This window comes from Camelus ferus, chromosome 1 (genome assembly GCF_009834535.1).
Source record: "Camelus ferus isolate YT-003-E chromosome 1, BCGSAC_Cfer_1.0, whole genome shotgun sequence".
Lineage (NCBI taxonomy): Eukaryota > Metazoa > Chordata > Mammalia > Artiodactyla > Camelidae > Camelus > Camelus ferus.
Window position 1 is genome coordinate 63,258,680 of NC_045696.1, and position 21,842 is coordinate 63,280,521.

General features: G+C 35.9%; 1 protein-coding gene across 7 annotated transcripts in view; it reads left to right on the plus strand.

Moving 5' to 3' along the window:
• ATP13A3 (ATPase 13A3) overlaps positions 1 to 21,842 on the plus strand; it is a 74,035-nt gene that overhangs the window by 42,210 nt on the left and 9,983 nt on the right. For 6 of the 7 annotated variants that reach the window (XM_032481846.1, XM_032481825.1, XM_032481817.1 and 3 more), the window contains 13 exons: positions 2,118 to 2,242; positions 3,921 to 4,096; positions 4,613 to 4,735; positions 4,815 to 4,894; positions 5,495 to 5,537; positions 5,627 to 5,736; positions 6,032 to 6,128; positions 7,055 to 7,127; positions 8,750 to 8,927; positions 9,598 to 9,785; positions 14,418 to 14,506; positions 20,153 to 20,233; positions 21,701 to 21,790. In XM_032481846.1, the coding sequence (XP_032337737.1) occupies positions 2,118 to 2,242; positions 3,921 to 4,096; positions 4,613 to 4,735; positions 4,815 to 4,894; positions 5,495 to 5,537; positions 5,627 to 5,736; positions 6,032 to 6,128; positions 7,055 to 7,127; positions 8,750 to 8,927; positions 9,598 to 9,785; positions 14,418 to 14,506; positions 20,153 to 20,233; positions 21,701 to 21,790 (1,453 nt within the window). The remainder of the gene's footprint in view (positions 1 to 2,117; positions 2,243 to 3,920; positions 4,097 to 4,612; positions 4,736 to 4,814; positions 4,895 to 5,494; positions 5,538 to 5,626; positions 5,737 to 6,031; positions 6,129 to 7,054; positions 7,128 to 8,749; positions 8,928 to 9,597; positions 9,786 to 14,417; positions 14,507 to 20,152; positions 20,234 to 21,700; positions 21,791 to 21,842) is intronic. The other variant, XM_032481851.1, reaches the window with a different exon arrangement.

Below are 21,842 nucleotides of genomic sequence, written 5' to 3' on the forward strand. Positions count from 1 at the left end.
CAAGACATAACTTCTTAAGATATATAAAATTGAAAAGATTGGTAATATCAAATGTTAGTGAAGGTTTGAGAAAACTTTTAGCCACATACTGCTGCTATATACTATTATAAATTCATAAAGAACATGCCTAGTGCCTATCAAAATTTAAATTTGCTTGTACAGTTTGATCCAGCAAGTGCAGTTCTAGGAATCCCCTATAGAAGTATTTCTATGTGTGCATAAGGTTCATGTTTAAATAGTGTAAATAACATAATACTAATATGGTAGTGGTTAAATCATGAGCTATTAATACTTTGGTTAATTATTCCAGGTATGTCAAGTGAAAAGGGTAGGACAGTGTTTATAGTACATTCCTGTTTCTCTGGATGAGAACTAAAGGAGTGGAGTGGATAGCCAAATAACTGAAAGGAAAAACAACTTTAGGAAGTCTGCCTATTAAAACAGTATTTGGGGGATTTGGTCTAAGCAGGGACATTTCAAGAAAAAAAAAAAAAAAAAGAGCAGTAACCTAATGATCTGATGCATATGTGTGATTGGGAGCCACACATGTAAAAGATTATACCCTAATTCCTACAAAGGGCATATTAAGGTCTTCTTTCTCCGTAAGTCTTGTCTTTTATCACTTGCTTCCCCCTCCCCCCCATAAGAATTGAATTGCCTGTGGTTTTGAGTCTGTCTTTCAGGCATCCCTCCATGCCTTGGATAGGCTGTTCCTTCTGCCCAGAATACCCTCTCAACACTTCTCTCTCTCTCTCTTCCCATTCTTCCTCATCTTTAAACCAAGACCTCTCTGTTTCCATTTTACTTGTAGGAACAGGTTTTGGCATTTCTCTTACAACTTGAACCTCTGTATCTTGAATTGAATATTGTACTATTCATTAACTAGAGGGCAAGATTTCCATGACCAATACATTCGTAGGAGAGTTGGAAACCAGCAGCAGCCAGAAGCTAGTATCTCACAGGAAAGTGGTAACAGAACTTTGATGCAGTAGTTTCACGTTGGTACAGCTTTGTGCTTTGAAATGCATTTTCATCTTGCAAGGCTTATTTCTCCTGTTACCACCAGCAGTATCATTTGTATTAAGTTTTCTAACTGTTCTGTAACATCGTTACCATCCACTGTATGTTATATAATTTCAAAGATGTTTAGGTTTCATTGTTGTTTACTTTAAGCACCTTTATTGTTGAATTGTGTAGAAAAACCACTTGGTTATTGCAAGTCTGAAATTTGGTCCCTAACCTCAAGCCCACCGCCCCCTCCTTCTCCATTGAAAAGAATATTTCTGTGATATAATTTTGATAGTTTTAGATTTCTTAAGAATGCAACTATCACTGGATAGACTTCATCTCCATTATAGTGCTGAAGCACATATTATTTTTGTACGATCTTTTTGCTTGCATGTCTGTTTCCCCACAAAAGGGTCTTGAGAGTAGAGAGCATGCCTTTTCATCTTTGACCTCCCAGTGACCAGAGTGGTACTTGGTGCATTGTAGATGCTCAACTATTTGAAGGAATAGCATCTTGATAAATATTGAATTTAATATTCTAAAAGATCCATCTGTGGGTCCTGAAAAAATCTCATTGTCGGACTGCTAATATTTTTTTTTTTATTATTCCAGGATCAAGAATTTGGTCATGAGTTTTATAAAATTCCTCAAAAACTTAATAATGAATCTAGTATAATAACTGTATCAAATCTGCTTGTGGTACAGTTTTTTCCTTTTCTCTTAACATTTAAATTATGGTATGTTGTATAGGGGGCAGTAAAGAATAGATGTATTTTATGCTCATTCATTTGGTAGGTAGGATACAAGATAGTTACTCCTTAATACTAGAAGTGTTTAGTGCCTTACAGAGACACACATTTCTAAATGATCCTTATATGCCGATGTTTCTGGGGGTAAAGTTTAATTTTAAAATGTATTTCTTGGAAATTGTTTTGGCAGATTTAAATTTCTTGAGATTGAACTCATAAACTTACACATTATGGTTTATTTGGCATATAAAGTGTTTTAATTTGTAATTTATGATTATTTTAAATTGCCTTACCAACATAAAGTAAACAAATACCTATTCTCTTAACTAAACTATTATGTTAAAATTTCTTTTTCTGCAGAGATGCCATTGAGAACAACATGGATTTTATGGGGTTAATTATAATGCAGAACAAATTAAAGCGAGAAACCCCTGCAGTACTTGAAGATTTGCATAAAGCCAACATTCGCACTGTCATGGTCACAGGTTAGACTTCATGAAAGGACACAGAAAAAATTGACTGACTGTTAGAGTTCAAGTTATCTAATATTGAGGAATGATAATGATCAGTTAGTTATAAAAACGTTTAACTGTTACTCTATAGCTCCATCTAATACCATACTTATTAAAACTGTATAATTCAAGTAACTAAATTTGTTACATTGTGGCTCCATCTTACATTGTCCTATTTCAGCATTGAGTATTTTTCTGAGATGGAGGACAACTTTGCAGTACACTTTGGAGGTCTAGCAAATCTGTTTATAATAAGTATAATAGTGAAGGGCACACTGTAAATATTTAACTTTGCTCTTTTTTCTTCTCTCTTTAATCATCTATTTCTTTGAGTTATTTTACCTTGTCTTGTGTTAGTTATTTGTAGATTTGTTTTCTGTACTAGAAGATTCTTGAGAGTTAAGAATATATTTTACTTATTTTGAGATCTTCTATAATTTTTAGAACTGTGCCAGATACATGGAAAATGGTTAATAGATATATATTAGAATTATATTTTTGTATATAAGATAGTACGTTTATCATTGCTTGAATGTGTAATTGTGAAAATAGCTGTTTTTTTGGTTTGTTTCTTGACTGCTGCATCTAAATGATTCTCCAAGTGTTATACTGTGGATAATATTATATAATTCCCATTTCTTAGCTATGTGAAATTGTGGCAGCTCTTAAGTTTTTTTTTTTTTTTTTCTTAACAAATAATCAGATTTAAGATATTCACTTAATGGCATTTATGTGTTCTGTAAGACATGTGGAGAAGGTCTGTGTACATTTTTATGTTTTACACTCTGAGGTCCATCTGATACCATACTTACTACCTGTAGCTCAAGTAACCAGATTTATTAGCATCCCAGCAATTCTTGGTTCTAATCATTCTGCTTCAAAGTACTTTCTGTCTGTATATCTCTTTGCCCTTGTTTTCCTGCCATGACAGAATATGGCTTTGTGTCCCAGGAGAGTCTGTCAGGTCACAGGAACACAGGCATGGAAATGGTGTGTGGGAATTGGGAGGAGAGACAATAGTGCCCTTCAGTTCTGGTAGCAGTGGGTGCCCTAAACCTTTGCTTGCTTCTCCTGTACATTTATATTTCCCTCTTTTGATCTTATCCTTATAGTGTCTTCAGTTCTTTCCTCATGACTGAAAAGTTATCTGTCTTGCTTCTCTTTATATCTTGTAAAGATTGTGTTCTTGTTACTTCACTTATCTTTTTGTTTTGTGTGATTTGGCTTTTGTAATTCACTTTTTTCTGTGAAACTACTCTCATATGCTTGTACAGACTACCTGTCACTCCTCAGTTATTTCAATAATATTTATTGAACATCTGCTCAGGTGCCAGGTGTTGAGTGGGTACCACTAGTGCGTGACTCAGAAAGATTGAGAATGTATTTTGCTTTAAAAATTGTGGGTGAGAATGTTCTAGTTAGCGTCTATGTGCTTGAATTCTTTGAGGCTTTCTTTGATATGTATGTCCTGATTTTATTATTTTTAAACTCTAAGAGTAAGGACCATAAATGACCAGATGACCCAAATGACCGTATCTTTATTTTGCCCAGCCCAATCATGGGGACTGTAATAGATTCTCAGTGACTACTTGTTTAATACATTCATGTTTCCATTTTAATTTTAATGTATTTTCAATGTTTTGAAAATCAGGTGACAACATGTTGACTGCTGTCTCTGTAGCCAGAGACTGTGGAATGATACTACCTCAGGATAAAGTTATCATTGCGGAAGCATTACCTCCGAAGGACGGGAAAGTTGCCAAGATAAATTGGCATTATGCAGACACCCGAACACAGTGTAGTGATTCATCAGCAATTGACTCGGAGGTACCGTCAAGTAGAATTTTTTTTCGAAGCTTGCTTGTTTTAATTTATTCTGAAAAAATTTAAAGTGATGCATTAAAATGCAACAAAACAAAACATAAAAACAGAAGCCTGAGCATCTCCTCACAGGTTCTGATTCATTAGGACTAGGGCAGATGCAGGTATCTCAGTGTTTCAATTTTGATACTTAGCCGAAGTTGGGAAGCACAGTTTTAAAATACAAGAATCCCAAACATTTAACCTATTTAACCTATTTTAAATGTAGTAGCAAATGATGCAGGTGGATCATTTCAAATTGAAGCTGATATTTAGCCTTCCTTAAGTCATATTTTTTAAATAAACAATAAAGATAAATTACCTTAAAATGGAATTTTCTTTTACTTCTAATAAATGTTAAACATTCAGTGTCTTACATAAAATATGAAATGAAAGAATTTAGTTTTGAATCAAACATGTTTAAAATACGATTGGTTGCTTGGTCTGGCTGCCTGCATATTGTTCTGAATGTCTTATACGCAGGCTATTCCAATTAAATTGGTCCATGATAACTTAGAGGATCTGCAAGTGACCCGTTACCACTTTGCAATGAACGGAAAATCATTTTCAGTGATACTGGAGCATTTTCAAGACCTTGTTCCTAAGGTTAGTGATTTGGGCTTATGTATATATTCACATGAGTACATTGTGAACAATGTTTTGAAGAAATTCATATTTTTTCCAGCTGATGCTGCATGGCACGGTGTTCGCGCGTATGGCGCCTGATCAGAAGACACAATTAGTAGAAGCGTTGCAAAATGTAGAGTAAGTATTGGTGGTTTTGTTTTTTAATTCTTAGGAATTATAGTTTTGTTTTAAAAACCAGAAAATTAATGTATATAAACTTGTCACCTGTAAGACAGGGAAGGGCCTCTTTAAAAGAGGCTCATGTGCTTATCTATTTAGCTCACGTCCAGTATCCACATTCCTTTTCTGGGTGATGTCTGTGAGGTAGAGTCTGTTCACTCAGCTTGACGGAAGTGTTGTAATAGTTTTTAGTAAATAACTGTATTTCAAGTTTTTAAGGGAGAAAACTTTGCTGATAACCTTAAAAGTAAACGTACTAAACACCGTGCAGGCCCAAGTCCTTTGCTCTGAAGATTAGGAAATGGAGATGCCAAAATGATAAACTGATTGCCCGTCTTGTGACAGAAATAGGACAGTGACCTAGGTCCTCTGACTTGCAGGCTGGTGGTGTTTGCAAAGGAACGTTCTTGTGGTTATTGTAATGAAAAGACTCATTAATTCCACTGGGGGAATCGTGGTCTGTTAGCTCTTCATAATACTGTACTGGAGAAAAATCTTAAGTTAAATGTTGTGTATTTTAAGAAATCAAAATCTTAAAACATAATTTTTGTCTCTTAGTTACTTTGTTGGGATGTGCGGTGATGGTGCAAATGATTGTGGTGTAAGTATAGATTTTGTGATTTTATAGTTCTTTCTCTGGCCTAAGTCACATGCACAAAACTCAGGCAATTTTATTCTTCAAACCATCAGGCTCTGAAGAGGGCACACGGAGGCATTTCCTTATCAGAGCTCGAGGCTTCAGTGGCATCTCCCTTTACCTCCAAAGCTCCTAGTATTTCCTGTGTGCCAAACCTTATCAGGTAGTACCCGTTGAAAATTTTCCCATTGTCTCTTTGTAACTTGCTCTTATAATATAGGGAAAAATGTCATAGAAAGTAATAGGAGTTTGTTTTAATGGTATGTTATTGTAAGTCTTTAGCAACAGATTGATGGCTACTCCCCATTTCTTCCGGTTCTGCTTTGGCTTAGTTCTTTTGGTAGAAAAGTGCTTTGTTGTAACTGTTGAATGTTGATGTTCATCTGTCAAGATATAATTGTGGTTTGGAGGAGGCATTTAGAATGCTTCTGTTCACATGCCAACATTTGTTTTCACAGGGAAGGCCGTGCTGCTTTAATGACTTCCTTCTGTGTGTTTAAATTTATGGCTTTGTACAGCATTATCCAGTACTTCAGTGTTACTCTGCTGTATTCTGTGAGTACTGAAGTTGCTTGCAGAGATGGTACTTAGTGTTAAGATATTTAAATTAAGATATCGAGTATATATATTTCATTTTGAATGCATCCATGGTGGAATTAAATAACTAGCATCTGTAAATTTTTCTTTAATTTACTATATTTTGAGTAGCAAATTGAAAGTCTCATTAATCTGGAATAGCATTTTCCATAAGGCCAGCCACTGTGGATTTAGCATTGTGAATAAAAGATGACTGTATTCTTTTTTGCCTTTAGCATGTATTGGACATCTCTTTAGAACTCTTCAAAATGTCAAGCTGTGACATATTTTAGAATTGCGGTTAACTTTGCTATACACTCACAAGGAAAGGCCAGAATGCGAGTGGATGTCTCAGCTCTAGTTTAGAACTTAGCGTTTGGAGAAGAGGTGTGAACTAGTGGTATCTGAACGTACACCATGGATTTTATACTTGAAGTGTTTTCACTTTAGATTTTTCTCTACATGATCGTTGATGACATCTCAAAGAGTCTTTGTGAGGCTACCCCTTTCTATCATTGTGGAAAGTATTAGGAGGGATGGTGTTAGATAATAAGGAGGCTTCAAGATACTTATTTTCAAAAATATTGAATATTGTGAGTAGAAGTTTATGTTTTCTTTTTGCCAAAAAAACTTTCAAAAGGCTTTCATTGGATGAGTTTTGGGGCACTACCTTTTATACTAATATATTAAATTGAATTTTGCAAGTATGTCATATTTCATTAATTTAAAGGCAAATACGTTCAGTTTTTAAGCAGGTCCAAGTGTCATTTTGAAATTGTCATTATTGGGGGAAAAAAATTAAAACCAGAGAGGAAAAAGCTAATAAAACCAGGGGGGAATGGTATAAAAGTGGTACAATAAAAATAGTTCCTGAAAACTAACTTTTAAAATAATTGCTTCTGTAGATCTTAAGCAACCTAGGGGACTTCCAGTTTCTCTTTATTGATCTGGCAATCATTTTGGTAGTGGTATTTACAAGTGAGTATTTTGCTTTGTTACTGTTTTTAAAGTGTATGAAATTCTGATGTGGCTTATTAAACTTTGGTAAATTTATGTGAACGATTGTAACACAGTACATGTCTCTCCATTTTTCTTATGAATATGTTCTTTTATTATAAGTTGTTTATATTTTGCCCTATTTGTTTTATTCTTTCTCCACTTTTTCCTGAAATATTTGGGAATAAGTTCATGTTATCATGCCCCTTTGCCCCCTTTGCCTCTGAATATTCTAGTATATATTGCCCCAGACAAAGTTGTTCTCTTATACAGCTAAACACAGTTATAAATGTCAAGAAGTAACATTTATATAATATTACCTAATCCATACCTGTATTCAAGTTTTGTCATATGTCCCAATAACATCCCTTATACCTATTTTTCCCTGTGGTCCCCTTGCCCAGGATCTAGTCCAGGCTCCTAAGTTTCATTTAGTTATCGTATCTCTTTAGTCATCTTTAATCCAGAATAGTACATCAGCCTTTCGGGGGGCTTCTTGACATTGATGTTTGTGAAAGAAGATGATCTGGTTATGCAGGTTTGTTTGTTGTATTTTCATTAGACTCAGGCTGTGCATTCTTGGCAGGAGTATCAAAGAAGTGATGCTGTGTCCTGGGTATATCGTATAAGGAGATAAGATGTTGATTTGTTTCAGTACTGGTGATTTTAACATCAAAATAAATAATGATGGTAATGGGATATGACTTACTTAATCAAGTAAAAATTCACAAGTCCATAGTGGAAATAAATAAATGATTGGGAGAGAAGGGAAAGCTCTTCCTTACAGTAAAATGCTAACTAATAATATAGACAGAATGATTGGCTTAGACCATGGAAAGACTCTGGTCCTGCTGACGTTTAGGCCAGCTAATTGTTTATTGTTGGGGGGGACTATCCTCTGCTTTATAGGCTGCTTACCGGTATCTCTGGCCTCTACCCATGCCCCCATTTATGATAACCAAAAATACCTCCAGACATTGCCAGGTGTTCTTTGGGGTCCAAAATCATGTTGGTTGAGAACCACTGAGTTTGACAGTCTTTAGTGGATGCTAAAACTAGTGAATGAAAGTTGAGGAACAGGGTTTTTACACAGTCTCAGTGTCTTTCCACAAATTACTTATTAATTACAAAGAGAAAGACATAACTTTACAGTGGAGAAACTTGGTGGACAGAAGTGATCAAAGCCTCTTTTATGTTACTGTTATGTTTATATAGCTTCAAACCTTTGTTAATATCTCCTTAAGAAAAAGAAATATGTGTTATTTTAACTGTGGCTTTACAATTACAGATTCAGAAATAAATTCTTAGTTAAGCATATAAGGTTGGTGATGATATATGCTTGTCTTTAGTATTCTTTTTACTTGTACTAGGGTTTTCTTTGAATTTCAATAGATTAATGTAAAAAGTATTCCTGAGGCATTTTTGAAAAAGCCTTTACAGATTACTTAAATATGTATGGCATCTGGCTTGGTTTTTGGACATTTTTCATATTAAAGATTTGTTGGGAAAGAAACCCAGTTTTTTTTAAGTTCCTAAATGAATCTGACTTTGTAGTGACAAATTAATTTAGATATAAACTTTTCCTCTCTTTCTTCTTAATATAGTGAGTTTAAATCCTGCCTGGAAGGAACTTGTGGCACAGAGACCACCTTCAGGTCTTATATCTGGGGCTCTTCTCTTCTCCGTTTTGTCTCAGATTATCATCTCTATTGGATTTCAATCTTTGGGGTTTTTTTGGGTCAAGCAGCAAGACTGGTATGATAAATGGCATCCATATTCAGAGTAAGTTGGTCAATCCATTAAAAAATAAGTGTAAAGTGAGTGCAATATATATGCATGTAAGAATAAGTTTAAAAATGTATGTAAAAGTTTGCATGCAGCTTGGTTAAACAATTAAAGTAATTCGGCCCATATTTGACTTCATCTGTAAGAAGGTGGTCAGGCAAGGTCCTAATGATCAGATCAAGATGGGGACATTGGACCAGTTTCTTCATTTGCTGCTGAGCCTTGGCTTTCCTTATCTGTAATATGAGGAAATTGAAGTTAATCACTAGGGTTTCTTCTAAGCCAGAATGTTTGTGTTTCTAACTTCTCTACCCCCAGTTTGGGAAATGACATTTTAAAACCTAAAAAAATTTAAGAAAAGGTATTAAGTGCATCTTGTGTTTGTTTATGGGCAGAATGTCTTCAAGTTCACAGATTATGGTAATGTAATTTTAATTAATTATACATAGGTAAATGCAAAGTCTGTTTACCTTTACTATGCTAAAGTTACTCCCTAACTTAAAAAGTGGGAAGAGTTTATTAAAAGTGAGAGGGGCTTATTAATTAATGAGGTCTCTTACTTCCTTCTGAATTTTAACTGATTGGAATGTGACTAGAAAGAAAAATTAGTTTCCTTTGGGAAATAGATACTGTGTTTACTAACACAAGATTTTTTTCTGTGTTTTAGTGCTTGTAACACAACAGGAAGCCAATATAGGAATTCTTCAGATTTAAACAATGAAACTGATTCTGATTCACATAATATACAAAATTATGAAAATACCACAGTGTTTTTTATCTCCAGTTTTCAGTACCTCATAGTGGCAGTTGCCTTTTCAAAAGGAAAACCCTTCAGGCAACCTTCCTACAAGAATTGTAAGTTTGGCATTTATTGTGATTTCCATCCTGCTTCCCTTCTATAAAGTAATGTAAGAATTGAGTTAAAGCTGTTCTTTCAAAGTAAAATGGGTCTTCACAAGTAGAATGAACCTAGTGATTTAGATGTTTACTGTCTTGTTTTATTCTCATGGTAGCTGCCACCCTAAGTTTAAAATTAAAGACAGCAGTTCTACACATTCCTGGTTTTCACACCCTGTTACTTCTGGCTCCAATTTTTATTTTTACAGCCCATTGCAAAGAGAGTTAGAATTAAAAGCAGGAATAGAAGTTCTTCAGTTTGAACAGTGGGTATTATACTTTCCTTCTGGGTGGTCTGCATGGCACCAGCTGTCTTTTCTCATTTTTGACACTGTTCCAGCCAATATTCACCTGGAATTCTTCACTTCTGTCACCTTTGCATCCTACAGCAGGAGGGGCCAGTAGAATGGAGGCTTATGCCTGTGTAAGCTTGTCTGCCTGTGGCAATAGAATACAGCATTTGGATTGATCAGTTAGGGTTCTTGGGAAAAAATCATTCACTGTATATAAATTGCTGGTTTTAAGAAATTGAGGCTCTACTAATTAATATATGGAACAACTTAAAAATTATTTTTTCCATATAGAACTTTAAGACTTTTACAGTACCTTGGTGTGAATAGTAGTTATTCTTCTGCTGTAAAGAAATGCCAGTGTTCTGGTTGGTAAAATGTCAGGTCACAGATTTCGCTGTGGCATAGGACTGATAACTGCTCACATCTGTATATCTCACGTGAGAATTTACAAAGCATGTTCACATACATTATCTTGCTTATTCTTCTGTGTGGTTTGTAGGACAGATTTTGTTACTTTATATTTTGGACAAGTAAGATTTCAAAATATAAGTAACCAATAATAATTGAAATCTGTTTTTTACTTTTTTTTTTTAAAGAACTGATATTTCTTATCTAAATGGAAACTTTAGCGAATCATATTAAAACCACGTTGTGGGACAAAAAGCTTTGCATAGTAGGTGAACTTAATAATTAAAGTTGATGTACATGTTTTTTGGTTCACTATTTCAAAATTTCAAGGAAATATTGAGCATGCCCAGGGGTAGCTAAAATATCTTTCAAAGAACAATACTTTGTTTACAGAAAGAAAACTGACATTCAGACTTGTTGGTAAGCAAGACAGCTACATCTTTTATATTATTTTGGAAAACTTCAAAAAAAATGAGAGGCTTAAAGTGTTTTATATTCCCATTTAATTTCGGATTGATTTAAATAAACTCAATTGTTGATCACTGGACTGTTTTTTTAAACATGTGTTAAAAATTATATTTTAGCAGAAATATAGCCACCAAACCTTTGTCCTTAAGCTAAGCAGCTTGTGCATGTCTGTTAGTGGAGACAGAAGTGTGTGCTGTCATAAGACATGCCTTCCAGAAAATACAATAAAGTCAGCGTATTACTTTGCTGATTTTCACGTCTTTGTCTGTCTGTCTGTCTGTCTGTCTGTCAGTCATTGGAGTCCCCTAATCTTGGAATATAGTTGTTACTGATGAGTAAAGAAAGAGAAGTAGAGAAGAAAGTAAGAAATGATAGAAATAAAGTATTACTGTATAAAGTGTTAAACGATGTGAAGTATAAATATGGATGGAGAAGAGTGGGGGAAAGGTTAAGGCTTTACCAAAGCTGTCATCAGCCTTTCCTTTCCTCCTCAGAGTAGACAGTTCACAGATCTTCACCAGACCTGCTAGTTACTGTTCTCAGTATCTAAACTGTGTAATGTGTTATCTATCTTGAGCATATTATTTTAAAGGATTAATCTCAGTCTTAGCTATTTAAGGTATCCTCTACAGAATCTGTTGCTCTCCTCTACTGGTTCTGGTTGAGACTAAGTAAAACCTGACTTCCGTCTGTGGTCACCCATTTTCACCTGAAGCGCAGTTATTTTCTTGCTTGACTTCACTGTTATTTCAAGGGCCGTGATCATATGGACTTAATTCTGACACTCTTTTAACCAGATGTGATTTCTTGTGATCTGGCTTCAGTTTTTGCTGGTTTTTTTTTTTTTTTACTTGATGCTTATCGTTTGCTGCTTGTGAAATCCAAGTTCTTTCTCTGTATGAAGGCATTATTACTGAACTGCCAGCATCTCTCCTGTTCAGGCTTATGTATCTTTTTCCAGTTCATCCCCATATCCGAAGTGGTTGGAGCAGATACCTAGGGGCCCTGCAGGCTGAGGTGGCCTTTTAAAGACAAGTAACTGAGTCAGGAAGAGGGACTAGGAATAAAAAGACTTTAAATTTGTGGTTGTAGGTCAGAAGATCCCAGTTAGTATTTTTGAGGAGGAACAAGAGAGGTATATATCAGAGCCACAGACAAGTATTGCAGATTTATTTACTCTCTGTAAGTTTTTACTTTTGAGTCACTTACTGAGGGGAATATAAGGGAAGTCCTTTATAAGGTTCTTATTTTGATGCCAGATTCCATCAAAGGGAACTGGTGTCATTCAGTTAACAAGTCTGTGATGCTGTTGCTGGGACATATTTAATAATAACTTAAATCTGCTCTTCCCTTACAGGATCTCATCTTATCTGTATTTTACGGTTAAAATAATTTGACTCTGAATGACTTGGTGATGTTCACCTAGCTTTGTGGTAGCATCTGAAACAGAATCTAAATCTTTAACTTGAGGAACATTCTTCCTCGGCCGCCAGTCACCACCAGCACAGAGTTTGTTTTGATAGCTGTCTTCAGTAGGGTTAGTAAGGAATCACTGACCATGCCAGGAGAACCCGGAGCTGAGAGCATGGTCTGCTAGAAACTCATGCCTCTCTAAAATGAGTACTCAGTTTTTCGATTCTTGTTTGAAATCCTTATTGATCTTTTCATTTTGGTGGTTATGTAAGTCTGCCAGCCTCTTTTTCTTTCCTGGTGAAACAAAGGAAAGACTCAAGTATTTATTTTCTCCTTCAGATGGAAATCTTGGCAGATTTTTAGAGGTGTGATCAAGGGGGGTGGTTATAGGAGAAAGATGAAAATTTGAGAATTACTGTTGAGGTAAATGTCAGAAGTTTCCGAGCCTGAATTTAAAAAAAAAATTTTTCTTCTGGCAATATGTCAAGACTAGATTGCAAATCTATTTTTGCTTATTGTTTTAAAAATGCAAGTAGGATTTGAAAAACGTTCAATATGGGCTATTATTTTCTTGAAACAAAACTTTCTCTGCTTCCATGTCTCTCTTTGGCATTTGTATCCTGACCATTTTTTTTGTGTGTGTCCTTTTTCTGGTTTTGTCTGGGGTGTGTGTGAGTGTGTTCATGTACTTCCAACTAGCACTTTCCAAACACTTTAAACTGACTCTAAACATTTGAATGACTATATAACATGTATTACTCTCTGCTTCATTTATGGAAGAGAATATTGCATTACTTGTTTGTAATTTAGTAGAGTGTTTTAAAAATAAAAGTCTGGAAAAAATTCCTTTTTTATCTAACTGGATTGCAAATTTTTCATCCTGTTGGTCAGTGGCTCATAGTAAAAAGGTTTCCCCACTTTTGGCATGAATGTTAGCATAACTTTCAGTCTAAGCTGTTAGAACAGTAAATATGTGTGTGTGTGTGTGTGTATATATATATATGTGTGTGTGTAACAGTAAATATATCAGAATATTATTTCTAGTTAACTTCTTGACACACTCTAAAGTCTTTATGATAAAGTTGTGGTTATATGTGGTCTTAGTAAAGTTTGAATTTGAAGCCAGCCACTAATAGGAGCTTGGAAATAAATACCCAGACCAAGAAAAAAGAAAGAAAAAGTTTGGGGCTGTTAATATAATTGAGACTTTTTTTTTTGGATTTGTGATTTTGTTTTTAATTCTGAGACTATTTCTGAGCTTTCTCATGGCTCATTATATATAAGGGTGTGCTTGTATATGTGTGTGTGTGAATGTATGTATGTACACAGTTAACAAAATGACCACAAGCAGGGAGTTTTATTTTTGAGTTAGGTAAGTGATTCAAAGTGCTGATGGATGGAATTTACCATTCTTAGCTACCACAGCAAGCCACTGGCTTAGCCCACATTTGAAATAGTAGATCAACTCAATTTCTGGGTCTTGAGCTAGCATTTTCTATGGAAATATTTTCACAAAGGAAATCAATGAAAAAGTGGGATTCACTTAACAGAAATATACTTAAATTCAACTTAGAATGCCTGTTTAGGGTGATAACATACCCAATACTGAAAATAAATGTTATTCAGCATTTTTACAGTTAGCAATAATTTCATTGCATACATATTTTAAATGATAATCTCATTTTTCCATACATAATCTCCTATTTGTGAATTGTATAGTGGCTTATCCTATAAAGTAGCGTGAGAAGAACAAATAAATGTCCATAAAGGTTTGTCTTGTATTTTTGTAAATGCAGATGATTTTCACATTGTGTAAATGAATCCTTTGGGCCTGCATGATGTATTATATGCTAGGAAATATCACAGAGCACACATTTTATATACTGAATCAGCCTAAATAGAAGTATTCAAAACTAAATTTAGAATTGACAGCGAACCAGTCATTACATTATATGCCTTTTTAATTTAAAGGAACACCCTAATTTAATTGTTTTACTTTCTTTTTCAGATTTTTTTGTTGTGTCTGTGATTGTTTTGTATGTTTTCATATTATTCATCATGTTGCATCCAGTTGACTCTGTTGACCAGGTTCTTCAGGTAAGGTGTAAGCACATCAAGTTATTACTGGTTGTGCGGGAGTGGTGGTGTCTGGGGCAGCAGGGGTGAGACAGCAATGGAAAACGGCACTTGGTATACACGGCCCAGTGAGACTTCTGGATGCTTGCTAGGACTTAGGATCTGTCCCCTTCCTCTACTTTTGTGGAGAAAGAGACTGAACTGTTTATGTTTCTTTTTTCCAATATCTCTTATTTCCTAGTTTTCTAAGTTAAAGAATAAGGAACATAAATAAAACAGCAACTTATATTACCCTGCCTGTTATTTTTCTTTCCTGTTTCTTCAGTCTTTGCTTCTAATTCCATTTCCCTTTGTCTACAAACAAATGTCCCTTGGTCTTTAAAAATAAAGAACTTGGATCCTGCTATTTGACCTCTCCCTTATCAGCCTGCTCCTTGGGTCGTCTGCACCCGCTGCCTCATTTTCACTGTCCATTGTGTTCTTCATGCTTGTTCTCTTTAGAAACTTTATGAAAAATGAAATACTTATTTTATACAAAAGAATGTGCACACAAATTAAAGTTGTTAAGCATAATAGTAATAAAATAACACCCATGACTCTATTATCTAGCCTAAAAAAAGCATTACCAACACCAGCGAGACAGGGCCGTGCACCTTTCTCCAAACATCCTGAGGGCACCACTACTTTGTTGTCTTACTTTTCACTGTACACTTGCCGTATATGTATAAATCTTAAAAGATAGTTTTGCTTACTTTGGAACTTTATGAAATCGGTGTCTTGTGATCTCTATTTTTCTGTAAGTTGCTTTTTCCCATCAGCCTTACTATGTTGACACATGCATTTCATTTTCATTCTATGTAGTATTCTATTATAGGAATATACTGTAATCCACTTCTCAGTTCTCCATTGGTAAACAGCTGGTGGGTGTATAGTCTTTTCCTGGATTGATGGTGCCGATGTAAACATTCTTACATACGCCTCTTAGTGTAAGGGAGTAAGTGATGGTGCACCAAAGAGTTCATCCAAGTGCAAGCAACAGGGGGTGGTGCAGTGCTGTAGAGAATTTAAAAACAGCAGTAAAGCCCGCTGAAAGTCCATCTGCTGTTAAATATCACCTTGTCCTGGGAATTCTAAACAGTGTCAGTGGTAAAATGCTCCTTCCATTAGCAGCAACCCTACCTTGGTCTACCACTACGGGCAAAGGGGTCCTCTGGTATATTCTGTTACAATTTTGAGCTTGTCCCCTTTAGCTTTCTGAGGTTCCAGTTGCTTTCCAAAGTGACTGAACCTCCATCAGTGTATAAGATCTTGTTCCATATCATTGCCAACATTTGTCTAGTAGGTTAAAATGTCATATATCCTGATGGTTTTAATTTGCTAATTATATTAATTTTAAATTGCCAATGGTATTAAGCATTTTTTATGCTTATTGGCCATTTTTATTTCCTCTGTGAATTGTTTGTCTTTTGCCCATTTTTTCTATTCATATGATGTCTTTTTCTTATTATTTTCAGGAGTTTCTAAAGTATTTGGCTATATATGTGATGAATATCTTCCAACTTGTGGCTTATCCTTTTGCTTTGTTTATAATATCCTTTTTAAAAACAAGTTTTTACAGTAGTCAGTTTTAACAGTTTTTTTTTCTTTACGTTCTGTGCTTTTCATATCTTTTCATATCTTAACTTGGCAGCTTGTCCTGTCTCAAGGTTACAAAGAGACTAACTCTTTCATAGTTGGTCTTTAATCCACCTGGAATTAATATTACGTATAGCCTTTGAGATGACGATAAGATTTCTGTTTTCCTCATGAATACCCACTTGAGCATTATTTATTGAATAGTCGTATCTTTACCCACTGATCTTCAGTGATACCTCTGTCCTCTATCAGTTTTCAGTTGAATGTGTGTGTGTATAAACTGTCAACCTGATAGGGGTGCTGCATTTTTTTCTTAGGTCTCTGTATTCTCCTCTGTGCTAGGACCACATTGTCCAAACTACTGTGACTTTATACGTAATTTTGATATATGATTGGATAGGACCCCTTATCCCCCACCTCATATTGTTCATCATGATCTTTTTGGCTGTTCCTGAGCTTTTCCTCCTCCATATAAATTTTAAGGTTAGCTTGTCAAGTACTGGGAATTTTTATTACAATTACAATGGGTTTATCAAAAATTGAGTTGGAGAATTGATTTAGTCTCCCTTTCCATGAACAACATCTCTGTTTCTCTAGGTCTTCTTGAATATCTTTCAGTAAAGTCTGACAGTTCTCTCCCTAAAGGGAGACAAGTGTTTGTTAGATTTTTCCTGTAGTAGTATGATTTTTGTTCTTCTGATAAGTATCTGTTTAAAATTACATGTTCTAATTCTTTTACGCTGGTGCACACAGTGCAGTTATCTTGGATAGCCATCTGATCTCCAGCAGCCTTGTCAGACTTTATTCTTGCAGTTTTAGATTCTCTAGGATTTTGTTTTAGACAGTTTTCATCTATAAATAGTAACAAGTTTTTTGTTTCTGACATTTCAGTCCTTATGCCTTCTATGTATTTTTCATGTCTGTTGACACCACATTCATGTTGGCTGCATGACAACGAGGCCTGTCTTGTTCTGACTCCTCAGGGAGTGCTCCTGGTAGCTCACCCTTGGGTGTATCATGGGCTGTAGGTTTCTGGTATATACTTTTTATCAGGTTGAGGAAGCTTACTTCTTTGGTGTTGTTAACGTAAACAGATGTTTAATTTTATCTAGTGCTATTAAAATGATCACATAGTATTTCTCCCAGGAGATTGTGGTGAATTACAGTTAACTGATAAATGTTGAACTAACACTGCATTCCTAGAATAAATCCAATTTGTTCATGATGCATTCTTTTTTATATCCTCTGGATTTGGTTTGCTGTGATATTGTTTAGGATTTTTGCTTCTCATTGCATGAGTGAGATCAGACTTCATTTTCTTGTATGTTCGGTTATATGAACTTTATGCAATGAACATTCCATTTCATGGATTTTCCAAATTTTAACTAATCCCCTTTTAATGGATATTTAGGTTGTTTACTATTTTCTTGTTATAAACAATGCTATATTGTGAATTCTTGTACGCTTCATTAAGATAACATGCATTTTTAGAGGTTAATGTGCAGAAGTAGAATTGCTTGATCAAAGAATATCTAGAATTTGGGTTTTATAAATACTGTGTTATTGAACTTTGAAGAGGTTGATGGTTTATAGTCTTACAAGCAGTGTATGAGCATCTGTTTCCCCACATGCTTCACTGAGGGATTTAGATAAGCACTTTAAGCAAAGAAGAAAACAAAACATATTTATTATTTCCCTCTTACTACACATGTCTTCTGCTTCACAGCCAAATTATGGTTTTGAAAGAGTGCTACATTCAGCTCACCTCCCACACACTCATCAGCTGGTCTGGCTTCTACTCCTGCCAGATCTGCTGAGACTGCCCTTGCCCAGGCAGGTAACAGCCTTCCTGTGAAGTCCAGTGGACTTGTCCCCTTGTTTATTTGTTTATTTTTCCCAGTCTTACTTGACTCCTCAGCAGAATTTGATAGCTTAGCCTTCCCATCATTCTTGACACATTCCCCCTGGAATGTTGTGATGCTTTGCTCTTTTCTGGTCTTTTCCTACTTCTGTGACTCCTCATTTTCATTCTCCATTGTGGTTCCAAACCCTCTGCCTGTTTCTTAAATGTTAATGTTCCCACACATGTGTGTTCTTATCCCTTGTCCTACTGTATCCATTCAGATGACCTCATCCTCATCAGGGCTACCTGTAGTTGCCGTCTATGTGTTGAAGACTCCCAACTTTATACCCTTAGCCTGGTTCTCACAATTGTGCTTTAACCTGCATATCCACTGGCACACTGAACGTTATATGTGTGATTCACCCATCGGTTCTCACATTCAGCATTTTTAAAGCTAAGCTCATCATGTTCTCTCTCAGTCCTGCTTCGACTATTTCTTGGTACCACCATTTATCCAAGGCAGAAGTGTGAGTGTGTGTATGTATGTGTGTGTATGTGTTGTACATGCACTTGTCTCTTCCTTTTCTCTTCATAGCCAGTCTGTTTCTAGATTCTGTCAGTTTTCTTATTCTGAATCTCTGTTTCTCTCTTTACTCCAATCCCATTTGCCCCCTAAAAGGAAACTGTTGTTTCTTGCTCACAACACATCTGACGCCAAATGTGTGGGGATTGTTCCACACCAAACAGTTCTCCAGCACTCCGGACACTAACTGGGTATCTTGCAGTTTAGTTTTAACACTAACTACCTGGAACCAGCACAGACCCTGCAGGTTGAGGGCTCTGTCCCATAAGGCTGCCCCCACTTCAGACATCAGCTGCAAGTTCCAGGTTGTCACCTGTATTTCTCACCAACCAGCTATAAGTCAGGGTTCCCACAACCTCCTCCTCAGGCTTGGTAATTTGCTATAATGGCTCACAGAACTCAAGGAAACACTTACGTTAATTGGTTTATTATAAAGAATACAATAAAGATACAAGTATACAGCCAGATGAAGAGGTACATAAGCCAAGATCTGGAAGAGTCCCAAGTGCAGGAGCTTCTTCTGTCCTGTGGAGTTGGGATGTACCACCCTCCCAGCACATGGATGTGTTGACCAATCCAGAAGCTCTCCAAACCCTGTAGTTTAGGGATTTTTTTTTTTCCTTAGAGGTTTCATCATATAGGCATGGCTAATTCTTGAGTCAGTCTTCAGACCCTCCCCGCTTCCTGGAAGATGGGGGAGTGGAGCTCAGTCTTTCTGGTGACCAGTCCCCATCCTGAAGCCATCCAGGAGCCCACCAAAGTAGCCTTATTAGAAGTGAAACACTCCTGATACCCATGAAATGCCAGAGAATTTAGAGTCTTGTGTAAGACGCCTCTATCTCCCCCATCACACAGGAAGTTAAGAGTTTTAAGAGCCCTGTGTCGGGAACAGGGACAGAGACCAAATATATGTTACCTTATTATTCCCCGCACCAGTCTAGTGTGGGCTCCCATCGACTCTTGCCTTATCACTGGAGCAGTCTGCACCCCTCAAATCCTTCTTGCTGGAGTCGTAAATATCTTTCTAAAACGTGTTAGATCATACTGCTCCCCAGCACTTAGCACAGTATCTTAGGTGCTCAGTCAATATTTGTGTACTAAAGGGATGAATGCATGAATAGGATTGTTTTTCTTTTTCTTTTTTCTTGTCTTTTATAGGCCTTAGAAAAGAATCACAGATTTTAAAGTGAAAACTTACTTAAATTGATCTGCATAGTTCTTTTATGAATTTGTCTTTATAACAGTGTGGGGTTTTGAGTAGTCCTTTAGTATTAGATCACTGTCTGCCTTTTATTATTTAAAGGTAGGACTTTATTTTAAAATCAGGGACTTGTTAGATATTCATGATTTAGTAGAGCATGGACTTTGAGTCTGGATTGGATTTGGCTCTAAGCTCAGCCACTTCAATGCATTTTTTAAACCTCCAGTTACTCCATTTTGAGTTTTATCATCTGGAAAGTCGATACAATATCTACCATGTGGCATTGTTGGGGATTGAAATGGTGTATGGAAGTGCTTGGCATATAATAGGAATTCGATAAATCTGGAAATTACAATATAGTGCTATAATATCAACTGCATTAACTTAACAATTTTTGCCTTACAGATAGTGTGTGTACCATATCCGTGGCGTGTAACTATGCTCATCATTGTTCTTGTCAATGCCTTTGTAGCGATCGTGGTAGAGGTAAGCACATCACATAGTCAGATGGCACCCTTGCTGCTTTGAGATTCTTGGTGATTTAATGGTAATGGGGGAGGAGGATAGATAACATTATGGAAGCCCACAAAGAGTTTCAGTTTCTTTGTAGTTAAATTCATTTAGCCTCCTCTTCTGATCTTTTCCATGAACTGATAATAGCCGTATTAAGAGATATGACTTAGCTGCGCTCATAGAGATGGGAGAAAATATGCAGTTAGAAATCAAAAGTTAGTAATTGATAGAAAGGAGAGAAGATTGGTGTTTAGGTGGCCCATAAACTGGTAAACCAGTGGCCATGAAATCAGAGTACCACCCGAGTCTCCCATTTAAAGGAGGAAAGGGAGGGGGCTGTCTCCATGAAGTATAGCAAATGTGAATAGTAAGAACGTTTATTGTCAGTATAAAATAGTGGCCATTCTGAATTTACCCAGTCTCACCACTGATTGCATTGATTGCTGGAACTGCCTCCTTGGTGTTAACTTTTAAGTTTCCCCTGGGGAAAGAGGCCTTAAGTGCTCTTTGATCCATTGTATACTGTATAGTTATTTTCCTATTCGGATCGCCTTTAGGTCGGCTTCTCTGAAAGGAGATAGTAAGTTCTCACTTGCTGCTTATTAATAAAATGTAGTCTCTTCTCAGAGCTGCTATTATAATTCACTCCTCTGGTGGCAATATATCAAACGAAGAAGGAGATACAGTTGTGATTTTTAAGTTAAGGGTTTCATAGAGTAGGCTTTTGAATTTAGGTAGTTTATGGGACATACGTGTACTTTAGAAATAATAGTTCTAGACTTGGAAATTACATGTAATTTGTTAGCTTTCTAAAAGATGACTTGGTATTTAAATTGGGGCCACAGTAGGCAGCATGATTATGTGGTACTGATCTCTTCAAGTTGTCCAATTTAAAGTATTTTTCTATTTTATGGACACTAGAAGGCACATCCAAGGTATTATATTTTAAAAGCTTTCCTTTTTCTATAGTTAAAGTTCACCTTTTCATTCAAGTGTTATTTCAGATAAAATATTTTTAAAAAACAATTTTTAGGTACTCTTTTCTTAATTCCTCTTAATTTATTCTTGCTCACTATCAAAAGAATTGTTTTGGACTTTGATGAAATCATACTCTTTTAGATACAAATAACTCACTGTTAAGAGAAGGGCTTGAGGTTGTAAGTATTTTAACATGGGAAAGACCCGAGGATTCAGATAAAAGCCATATTTTGTAGAAAATTTAGAGGCCCCATTTTATCAAGAATTTTTATGATGATTTCTATTTGTTACTAAAGTCCTGTCGTTATTTATCCTTTCGCAGTAGTAACTGAAATTCTCTATGTGAAAACCAAATCATGTTTTTTACTAATGTTCAGCATTGTGTGAGCCTTTGTAAATGTATGCATTAATAAGGAATGACATGGTCATTTTTAATTCTTCACTCACTGGAATATCTCTCAGAACTTCTTCCTTGACATGGTCCTTTGGAAAGTTGTGTTCAATCGAGACAAACAAGGAGAATATCGCTTCACCATCACACAGCCTCCGCAGGTTGGAAATCAGCCCTTTTTCACGTATATCTAGGCTCTGTCAGTTGTGTGCT